Source organism: Bos grunniens, chromosome 13 (genome assembly GCF_055505025.1).
Source record: "Bos grunniens cultivar Pamir isolate PY7600 chromosome 13, Bosgru_T2T1.0, whole genome shotgun sequence".
In the NCBI taxonomy this organism is placed as follows: domain Eukaryota; kingdom Metazoa; phylum Chordata; class Mammalia; order Artiodactyla; family Bovidae; genus Bos; species Bos grunniens.
The window spans coordinates 55,019,967-55,031,805 of NC_141177.1; the positions used below are offsets into that span (position 1 = coordinate 55,019,967).

General features: G+C 43.5%; 1 protein-coding gene across 12 annotated transcripts in view; it reads left to right on the forward strand.

The window, feature by feature from the left end:
- The window catches only part of FRMD4A (FERM domain containing 4A), a 521,947-nt gene that overhangs the window by 347,692 nt on the left and 162,416 nt on the right, over nt 1-11,839 (forward strand). For all 12 annotated transcript variants that reach the window (XM_086334274.1, XM_086334272.1, XM_086334273.1 and 9 more), the window contains exon 3: nt 478-572. In XM_086334274.1, coding sequence (XP_086190400.1) covers nt 478-572 — 95 coding nt within the window. The remainder of the gene's footprint in view (nt 1-477; nt 573-11,839) is intronic.

Below are 11,839 nucleotides of genomic sequence, written 5' to 3' on the forward strand. Positions count from 1 at the left end.
ATGGCAACCCACTCCAGTACTCTTGCCTGGAAAATCCCATGGACGGAGGAGCCTGGTGGACTGTAGTCCATGGGGTCGCAAACAGTCGGACATCACTGAGCGGCTTCACGTTCACTTTCTTGTGTGTGTATATATATATATATATATATTTTTTTTTTTTTAATAAGATATCTTCATGTCAACTCAGTATAAAATGTTCTCCTGTGGGGGGTGGGGGGGAGAGCTGTGAGCTCTGACAGCCTTGTCAATGAGCAAGTAGCATTTGTTGATAGAACAAACTACCAGGAAACAGGGCAGAAGGTCTCAGTCCACTGATGGCCCTGTCCTCACTGTCAACTCCTTGGGTTTTATAAAAACCATGTGTATCGATGTTCTTGAACTTTGAGACATTCCCTTCAAGAAATATGAGATTGAGATCGCATGTTTCAGGAAACGGAATCTCTCGTCTCTTACTCTCCCATTTTGTTCTCTCTCCAGCCCAAGCTTTTGGCCAAGGAGCTGCTTGACCTCGTGGCCTCTCACTTCAACCTGAAGGAGAAGGAATACTTTGGAATTGCCTTCACGGATGAGACGTAAGTACCCACGTGTTCAGAGAACCCGAAGGGAAAATGTGGAACCCGAAATCGCACTGTCTCAACTGTCCGCAGTGGAGGCTGCTGCAGGCCACGTAGGTCTCATGGTTCAGGGTCAGTCCAAGTTCATCATTTGAATTTCAAAGGCCTTGTGATCATGCCTGGAACAGCCAAGGGATATAATTAGGATGATGCTCATATTATGAAATTATTAGGTAAACCAGTTCTTATAATCAAGCCGGTGCGTGTTCAGAACTGAAATGTTTCTTTTTAAAAAAAGATTTGTCTGGGTTTGTTTTCTGTTAGAGTTAAACGAAAACGTCTGGAAATGCAGCATTTCTTTCCAGTGCTGGAATAACAATAACAGGAAGTCAATGCGATGATAAATTCAAAATGAAGAGTTATCTGTGCAGTTTCACTGTCAACGATGAAGTAGACTATAAAAATGGAAAATTCAGACTGCTCATCTGATGAAAAGTACATTTGTGTTCAGTGATCTTTCAATTTGGCTCTCTAAAGTGGTGTTTTGCAACACAAGGAAGGAGTATCTTTACTAAAATTTCAATTTCCTTCTTAATATATTGTTAATAAAAGAGTACAGTGTACACCTGCACAAATTCCTCGATACACTGTTCTAAGCAAATGTTTTACAGTTCTTGCTCCTCTGTACATACACACACACACACACTTGCATACATGCTCCTCCAGATCCTTAGAATTACAGAGATGATGTCCTAAAACATTAATAGATTAGGGTTAGGTTAGCATCTGGACAAGACGACTCTGGGAGGCAGGTCCCACTGAAGCAGGTTGGGCTCAAGAGCAAGGACTGGAGGCATCCACATTGGTCGGTGGGAGAGATGATCAGGTGTATATGTGCGAGGACCCTCCGGGAGCCGCAGGTGGATGGGGCGGCCGTAGCATTTATCATCCATATCAGGACACTGTGGGTAAAAGAGGGTGTAAGTTGGGACTGTCTGGGGCAGACTGGGCAGATTATCAGCCCTCTAAATTAGCAACCTTTCAGGTGGCAGTGTGAGCAGTATTGGGGGCAGAGTCACACCTGGCTCCAGAAAGTCAGGAGGAACAGGCTGCCCCTGGCCCTGGAGCCTCGGAGAACAGAGCCGGAAGGGAGGCAGGACTGCTTGCTCCTGGTCTAGAAGGATTGCTGTGCCTGCGGGTGGGACCTCGTAAACAGGGCTGTGACCTGGAGGGCTATGATGGGAAAGAGCCAGCGAAGTAATTTTCAAAAATGCTTTAAGACAAATGTACAAATATACATGGAGAATAACCACTTTCATGAATGTACTTGTTTTCTACCCTTTCTCCTGAAAACCACTGTAACCTTCTCAACTGGTACTCAGACATTTTTCACTAATTAGAAGGAAACCACAGTTTCAATTCATCATATCCCATTGTTCACATTTCCCAAGTATGTTTCCTCTTCTCAGAGAGCCAGTGAACTCAAGATGGGTCCCAATTCGACTTCCCTTTTGGATAAACAAGTCAGAGAACGAGCTTATTGTCCTGGGCCCAGGAGGAAAAAATACACCTGCTGAAGGTTTCAGATCACAGCCCTAATGGCACCAGCCAGGAAGAAATGAACATCAGGGAGAAAGTCCCTCTGCTCCCAGGAGAGATGAAAGCAGGAAAACCACCCAGCACCACCCACCTGTCCCATCGAATGGAGCCCGTCTGCCCCAGGCTCCCTGGGCTGGTGGGGAAAGTGTGTGTGTGTTTATGTCTGTCTGTTCCAGGTCTTGACCTCCTGGCTCCCCAGGCCGGTGGGGAAAGTGTGTGTGTGTCTGTGTGTGTGTGCCTGTGTCTGTGTGTGTACACGTGCACGCAGGCTGGAGGCACGCAGGCTGGCGGAAAGGGTCCCTCTCCCTGGACTGTGAACTGGCGGCTGGAGAGCCCTGTTGGGGAGGGTGGGGGTGATAGGCAGGATATGAACCATCGTCTGGCATCGTCCAGAGGAAGAGTGGCCACCACCAACCTCTTCACCTGGGTGTGGGTGGGAGGGCTCCTCTGGCGATGGTAGAAGTGGTGGACAGCCAGCCGAGATCGGTAGACAAGACTTTGCAGCTGGCAGACAGTTCCTGGAAAAGAGATGGCAGGTGGGCCTGACTCACCAGGGAACAGTGAGTATCAGGGACCCCTAGGAAACCAGGAACCAGCCTCGGAGAGACCAGGATGAGGAGACAGAACAAAGGGAAGGCAGGGGTGGCCGTGACTCAGGCCATTGTCAGTCAAGGGCTGACCACACCTGGGGCCAAGGCGTTGGCTCATGGCCTCTTTGGTCATCTGACCTTTGCTCCTTTTCTTGGTGGGAAAGGAATGAATGAAAGCTGTGACCAAAGAATGGTGCCTGTGGGTGAGGCTTGGTCTGTGCGGTGTGCTTAGGTGCTCAGTCATGTACGACTCTTTGTGACTCCATGGATTGTAGCCCGACAGGCTCCTCTGTCCATGGAATTCTCCAGGCAAGAATACTGGAGTGGGTTGCCATGCCCTACTCCAAGGGATCTTCCTGACCCAGGGATCAAACCTAGGTCTTCCGCATTGCAGGTAGATTCTTTACCGTTTGAGCCACCAGGGAAGTGTCTAGGGTGGTGATAATACGTCGGTAACCACTGTCCTTGTCCTGTATCCTGCCTCAGCTCTCACACTGGGCACTGCTAGACAGTAATGCCAGATCATTTAATAACTGGATATTCTAATTATGCATGTGTATTGGGTTGTGTGGTTGTGTGTGTGTGATTTCTGCGGGTACTACACTGTGTATTTAATAATAAAATGCAGTTGAACTTTCATCCTTTATTACAATCCATGGCATACCCCATGCATTTGCCTTTTTCCCAATTCAGATCAAAACAAGACTTATAAAGTGCTGTAGGGACTTCCCAGCCAGTTCAGTGGTTAAGACTCCACTCTCCCAGTGCAGGGGGCACCAATTCCATCCCTTGTTAGGGAACTTAAGGTCCCTCATGCTGCATGGTGCAGCCAAAAAAAAGAAGAAAAAAGTGCTATAAGCTATAAAATACTGCACTAGTGTTAGGAGTTGCCAGCAGTGTTATAATTCCTAATAGTACAGTATGTGACTGGTGTATAGTCAGTGAGTCTTTCAGTGTGAAATGCTGTTGATGACATTTCGTAGGCTCTGGATGGGCATGGAGAAAAGAAATATGAAACAAAATGTAGACGAAACTGGAAGATTCTCTAAGTTCCTTTCACCCCTAAGTTGCATTCATTAATAGTGTCCAAGGCCACAGTGCCAGACTCTGTGTCCAGGGATATTTCCTACCATTAGTTAATCAATGCAGGATTAGTACTAGGTCTATCTTCTGTTTTTTGTAATTCAATTTTTAAAATTTTTATGTAGAAATAATTGGTTATACAGAAAAGCTGCAAAGATAGTACAGAATTCTCATATACCCCTTACCCAGCTTCCCCTAATGTGAATATCATAAATACTGTGTGATAAGTATCAAAACTAAGACATTAACCTTGGTATTGATACTGTGAGTAACTTAACTACAGACTTTATTCAAATTTCACCACTTTTCCCACTGAATGTCTTTTTCTATTTCTGGATTCAAGTGCATTTAGCCCCTTTTATTTTTAATAACTCTGCACAAATAAAAAGATATACAGGCGAACTTTGTTTTTTTATGGTTTATTTTATTGCACTTCACAGATACTCTGTTTTTTACAGATTGAAGGTTTGTGTGGTAACCCTTCATTGAGCAAGTCGGTCAGTGCCATTTTTCCAACAGCATTTGCTCATCTTGTGTCTCTGTCATATGGTCTGGTAATTCTCACAATACTTCAAACTTTTTCATTTTTACTGTATTTTTTATGGTTGTCTGTGATCGGTGATGGAGAAGGAAATGGCACCCCACTCCAGTACTCTTGCCTGGAAAATCCCATGAATGGAGGAGCCTGGTAGGCTGCAGTCCATGGGGTCTCTAAGAGTCAGACACGACTGAGCGACTTCAATTTCACTTTTCACTTTCATGCATTGGAGAAGGCAGTGGCAACCCACTCCAGTGTTCTTGCCTGGAGAATCCCAGGGACGGGGAGCCTAGTGGGCTGCCGTCTATGGGGTCGCACAGAGTCGGACACGACTGAAGTGACTTAGCAGTAGCAGCAGTAGCAGTGATCGGTGATCTTTGATGTTACTCTTGTAAAAAAGATTACAACTCACAGAAGGCTCAGATGAGTGTTAGCATTTTTTAGCCATGAAGTATATTTAATTAAAGTATGTACCTTGTTTTCTTAGACAATGTTACTGCGGAGTTAATAGGCTACTGTATAGTGTAAACATAACTTTTATATGCACTGGGAAACCAAAAAATCCATGTGACTCTCATTTTTGTGACAGTCACTTTATTTTGGTGGTCTGGAAGCAATCACCCAGTTTATCTCTGAGGTGTCCGTAGATGGTTATCAATGAATATCTGAAGTGTGGTGATCCATGCAAACTACGACATTTTAGCAGTCTTTAAAATATTCTGAAGCCAAGTAAGAGCCTAGTGTGAGTTTTTTTTAATATAATTTTATTTATATATTTTTGTTTGGGCTGGGTTTTCATTGCCACATGCAGTCTTTAGTTGCAAGCAGAGGCTACACTTTTCGTTGCTGTGCTCAGGCTTCTCATTGAGGTGGCTTCTCATGTTTTCTGTGCTCAGGCTTCTCATTGAGGTGGCTTCTCATGTTTTCTGTGCTCAGGCTTCTCATTGAGGTGGCTCCTCATGTTTTCTGTGCTCAGGCTTCTCATTGAGGTGGCTCCTCATGTTTTGGAGCACAGGCTCCAGGCACATGGGCTTTAGTTGCAGCACACGGGCTTAGTAGTTGAGGTGTTTGGATGTAGTTGCTCCATGGCATTTGGAATCTTCCTGGATCAGGAATCAAACCCATATTGCCTGTGTTGCCAGGCAGATTCTCATCCACTGTGCCACCAGGGAAGTCCTAGTATAAATTGGATCTTAAAATAATTAATGTTTTGCTACTGATGTGGTCCTCAACCTTGACTCCACATTGGATTCACCTTGGACTCTTTATAAAATGCCAGTGTCTGGGCCCTACCCCCAGAAATTCTGATTTAATTGGTCAGGGTGTCGCCTGAGCATGAGGATTTTTTAAAGCTCTCCAGTTGATTCTTATGTGTAGCCAGTTTGAAAACCGCTTTCATAGAGCAGAGGGATGCTGGTGTAAGTTGTCTCTGCCCCCTCCCTCCAGATCCAGGAAGAGAAGCTGAGTTCATTCTAACTTTGAATATTTGAGGCCCATCAGGACTCATGCCATGAGGCTGCAAAGTTATAAACTCTTCCCCATTCCAGATTCTGGAAACCTGTTAAGAACCCACTCAGAACTTCAGATTTCGTGTTTGCTAGAGTGCAAATAGAATAACCGAGATTTTCATTTATCAAACACTAACATTCATCTTTAAGGAAAGTTATTTTTGTATGTTATTTTTGAAATATTCCCACTGCTATTTCAACACTCAGGCTGATTTTTTTCATAAGTCATGGTTCTGATGGTATAATTTAAATATGTAAAGCCCTATTTTTAGTTATCTGATCTATTCTCTGTCATCATTGTTCCTCTGGGTTTCTTTTTTAAAAAGAAAAACTTTACTGAGGTGAAATTGACATACAAAACTGCACATATTTAAGGCCTCCCCCGCGGCTCAGAAGGTAAAGAATCTGCCTGCAGTGCAGGAGCCACAGGAGAGTCAGGTTTGACCCCTGGGTCAGGAAGAGCCCCTGGAGGAGGAAAATGGCAACCCACTCCAGTATACTTGCCAGAAAAATCCCACGGACAGAGGAGTCTGGCGGGCTACAGTACAAAGCATCACCAAGAGTGGAACACGACTAAGCGAGCACAGCACATACTTAAAGTGTACAGCTCAACGAGTTTGGACATAGGCAAGCATGGATAACACCCAAGTGTTTAATTTTTAAATTTTTTTATTTTATATTGGACTATAGTTGATTTACAATGTATAGGTGTACAGCAAAGTAATTCAGTTATATGTATAGATATATCTATTCTTTTTCAAACTCTTTTCCCATTTAGGTTATTACAGAATATTGGCATAGGCAAACACCTGTAACACCCAAGTTTTCCATTTTTAAAATAAAAAAGTTGACAGAGGATCCCACCATCAACAGCAATAACTGAACAGCTTTTAGGCTATTAGGGCTATTAGTCAAATACCCATCAAGGTGAAGTCATGATTAATTGTAACATATTTAAATTTTAATTTTAATTTCCTGTCATAAATTTTAAGGATTGTTTGTCAAATGTTGTAAATGAGTATCTGTGTAAGAACACTTTAAGAAGTATTTAGAAAGTTGAAGGAGAAAGATACAAAACTCAGTTAAGCCATTGTTGCACATTTCAAAGCCATGTACAGTTCCAGTGTATTCTCACGTACCAATTAGGAAAATGAATAGTTCTTAACCTCTTATTTAATCACAGACCCTTGTGAAATTTAAGAAGTTACATTCCCTCACCCCTACAATTGTTTACATACAGAATAATTAGTGCTTAAATTTTAGAAGGTTCACAGGCACTCTGAAGCCAGAATCTAAGTTGAAGAACCGATTAAGGATTTTTTAAAAAAACGACATGCTGTGTCTTGATTAATTGAGCCGTGGATAGGTACTGATAAGGGAGTGTTATTTATCTGGTTAATTAAATGCCCATATCACACTGGAATTGCATCCGTTTTAGACCCAATGCCAGGACAATGAAGAGAACCCTCGGTTCAGCAGCACCTTTGAGTCCTGTAACCCTTGACTAGAACCAGGACCAGCATGGACCGAGACATGTGAAAAGGGGCTAGTCGATGAGCATCCCCAGTCACAAGCTGATGTGCAATTTAAAAAAGCAGAAAAGCGGTTTTCCAATTGCAGAAGAAACCACCACAAGTTGCAGCCCTGGGAATGTAATTTATTTGGAAATAGGTTTGGGATTTCCATTCATTAAATGCTCAGTACTGTGCGACCAAGGAGAAAATCAATGGCTACAACCTCGGTGCCCGGGTTGTAATAGCTGCTTCTGGGAACGTGGCATTCAGCGTTCATTACCCCTCGGAGACAGCCCGCTGAGACCTTCAGACGCCGTGGCAAACAACAGGACCTTCTGTTCAGAACCAGAAAAGGGCTTTAGCAGAACTCTTCCTGTGTGCAGCTAAGAGAAAAAAGAATGAGGCAACCAGAAGGGGTCTTAGGAATCCAATCTTTCTCCTGACCTTTTCCTCCCAAAGCCTCCCAAAGTACAGGGGAACCCAGGCCTGGCCTAGGTGAATTCTCATTGGATACAAAGATTGTTCAGTTACGGCGGGAGCAGCGTCCAGACGTGGAGGGCAGTCATGGAACCAACAGCAATATTGATCTATGGGGCTTATCTAAAGCCAGTGTATTCACTTCTCAGCAAATGTTTATTTAGCATCAACTACTGAGTCTGGAGATACAGAAGTAACTGGCCTGTGACCACTTGGAGAGCTTGTATTTGTAGTTTAGGCAATAAATATTTAAGTTATAGGTAGGAGATGCTAGAAAAGAAAATTTTGAGTAGCCTTCAGAGGACACTGTAGAGCAAACAATCCCTCTGTGTGTAATAAAAAAAATTAAAGGCATAAATTCAGATGGACAAAATAGCCCATGATTTAGTCATCCAGGCTCCCTATATATTCCTTCTCTTAAACTTCATCTGTGTGTGTGTCTCTCTCTTGTAGACACACACACACACACACACACACACACACACACACACTCTTGAAAGCCACTCTTTGAGGGAGTCTAGCTAAACCAGTATTCCTAGCTGTCCTTGCTGAGCACACATACTTCTGACCCTAAGACACTGGACTGAATGAAGAGCAGAAATCTTCCTTTTGAAGAACTTCAAACCTAGCCTCTCCATCTAGTAACACCTAAAAGAACTTCATCTTCTTGCTTTGACATTTTTTGGAAGCGCATTCCCTAAGAATCAGTTGTCTACAATAAAAACCTCTAAAAGGCACCGAGTCTCATTCTCCCCTGGGGTTCAAGACTGTTGGGTTCAGATAGACTTATCACACACCCCTACCCCAGTGATTCTCTACAAACAAAGCTCCCTTTAAGGCCTTCTCCATTAAAGCTTCCTTGAACCAAAAATCTATTTGTATTGTATGGAGACGCTAAAAGCAATCTGTTAAATAAATGCATCCAATTTCTGTTGCCTAGAAGCAATTGCATATTTAATACTGACCCAACAGTTTGACCTATTGCCGCCATAAACCAATAGGTGTTATCTTGCTCAGCTTTAAAGATAGTTATCAGTCAAGCAATAACAAAAATACCTTGAGCATCTCCTGGGACTTTTTTTTTTTTTTTGCTTTGTTATAGGTCAATGTACTGATGTGAATTCTCAAATGAAAAATCAATGAGATAATGAAACCCAAGCTATCAGGCATCTCTTAGTTAAACTGTACAGAGAAAATGCTTCTTCTACTCTTTGCTTCCCATCCTACCTAAGCTTAAAGAAAAGAAAAAGAAAGGTTGAGGAAGAGACCTGATGTTGGGAACGAGAGGTGTTACATAAGGAAAAAAAAATCACGGACAGTGAGGAATCCTTATCCTTGATACTGTTGGGTGTAGAAAAATGTGACCTTGAACCCAACGCAATCAGCAGAAAATATTTTAATGCATGGAAATTGAAGTGAGATTTTGTTTCCTTTTTAATCTATCCCTTAGCTTTTGCCCAGATGTTGAGCACTTATCCTCAGGGACCCAGGGTGGGTTACTGGTGCCTCAGTCTTTCCTTTTGTAGCCCCTTTGTAGTGGAGAGATTTTACAGGCACATAAAGTCGAAGGGTCGCGGGACTCCAGGTGCAGGAAGAGCCCTCCCCGAGGATTTCAGAACCCCGTGTGTGTGTGTGTGTGTGTGTGTGTGTGTGTGCACTGTCATTCCTTGCAGAAGTGGGGTTGAGGAATCTGAGTAGAGGAAGTAGGGGGAGGAAGTTCATTTTCTCTCCAAGGCCAACTATTCAGTTACGGGGGAATTCTGGCCTCCTTGTTCTTTCTGCTTTTTGACCATTTTCTTAATCTAGTCATTTCATGGTTTGATCAATGCTGAACTAATACATGGCTGGGAACCAAGGAATTCATCCCTATAATGTTCTTTTAAAAAGTTTAGTGTGGGCAGTGAAATTACCTAGGGAAGTGGGATCCATCTGTTTGTTCTCCATTAACATGGATGAAGAAGATGGGCAATGAGCAAACCCCGTAGAGTGGTACCCTAGTAACATGGTCTGTATTTCTTCAAAGGGTTCCCACTTTCAGGTTCTCCACCAAGTGAATTATGGCCCCCAGGTCAAATCCCCAGCACTCTGAGTGGTTAGAAATGTTGTGCCCTTGGGTGGAATGAGAATTTCTCAAGCCTGACCCATTGATGGATCCTCAGGGCACAGGTAGAACATTCCATCTCGATTCCTCCTTATTCCTTGCATTTGGGACCATAGGAAAATTGCTGTGCACCATTCTAGTCTCTCTCTTGCAAGATTCTGGAAAAGGTTAGTCTCACCAGACTCTTTATCAGGAGTTATTGCAAGGCAAATGATTAAAATTTAAATCTGCATGGTCATTGGATAAATTTCTGTTCTGAGTTTTTACAGATTCTGTATTTGTTTGGGATCATTAGTTACAGGGCCAAACTAACAGCTAAAGCTGTTTCCATTCCATCCCAAACTAACAGCCAAAGTTCTGTGACCCTGAGGCCACACTCTGAACCACTTCCTTTAAGTAACTCCCAAACCCCAAGCCAGTACTCCCCCTCCCATCCTTAATCACCCCAGAGCCAGTTACCAGAGAACCAGGGATAGTTCTGAAGACTCAGGTTCCACCAGCACTGTTCAGGCTAGCCAGTCCTAAGCTGTCCCTCATGCCTTTTCCATGAAAACCCCAGTGAAGTCTCTTCCTGTGTCCTCCCCATATTCCGTTCTGCCTCATGAACAACACTGGAGCTTCTTCTCATGACCCTGCATGGGGTGGGTGCCTCTCATTTCCAGGAAACCATGAGGAACATTAAACTTTCCCTTCAGTGGCACTGACCTCTCAGTGCTGTCACTCAGTCACTTTTGTAAGTTGAGATCAGGGCGCACCTCAGCTTCTTACAGAGGTAGTCATCTAACCAGTGCGCAAGTACTTCGGCGTCCATAATATTTGCCAAGTGCTATGCTATGTTCTAGGGATGATTCTGTTTATATGTTGAAATCATAACTGAGCTGTAGAAACAGGTCCTATTTTTTAAATAACTAATTGTACTAGGCTCTGCTAAATGCCTTGCAGATGACACAAACCAGAAGCTCTGGAGACATTGGAAAGAAAACCCAGACTTAGGCAATTAGAAGGCTTCACTAAAAGTAAGATTTGAACTTGACCTTGAACAGTGGCTAGCATTCAGATAAAGAGGATGGAGAGAATGTTCCAAGGAGGAGAAACCAAATGATCGAAGTACTGGGGTGAGCGTGCATATGACGTGTTTGCAGGAGGCTGAGCACAAAGAGAGGATCCTGGAAGACTTTGGACATTTTCAGAGGCCAAAGTGGGGGTGGAGGGAGACTGTGGGTTATTACACCTTGATAATGAGGTCTGTTTGTCTTACCTTCCAGTTAATCAAAAATGCACACACTGTTACCTGAGGGAGTAGATCTCTCTGTGTTTTTCATATGTAGAAAGTCTGTTGAGGAAAAGTGTGTACACAGAGTAAGTTCCATGGACTTCGGGAAGGGCAGCCACAGAGCTGTGCCCAGGATGGGTGCTGGAGCACCTAGAGGAGGACCCGCAGCCCAGGCTGGTGTGTGGTGTGAGGAAGGGGTACCAGGGAAGGCTTCCCAGAGGAGACACAGGAGAGCTGTGTCTTGAAGGATGGGCCAGACTTCGCTGGGCAGTGGAGAGGAAGAAGGGCATTCTAGGCAGAGGGAACAGCATGAGTTAAGGCACAGAGGTTTAAAACAACATGATCCCCACGGGGCATTGTCAACATTTCAGGTCTGACCAGAGACAATGGTGGCATTGAGGCTTTCTGTTTCCAGACCCCGTGTTCTTTCGAACAAAAATTTATCCTGCCTTTCTGGAAGATGTTGGTCCAATCGTTTTGCACAGAGAACTTTTTTCCATTCTTTTTTTTTTTTAACCCTTGTACTCAGAATTGAGATACTGCTTTAAACATGAAAGATAAAGTTAATAAAAAAACATGTTTTGTCTAGATGAAAATTCCTG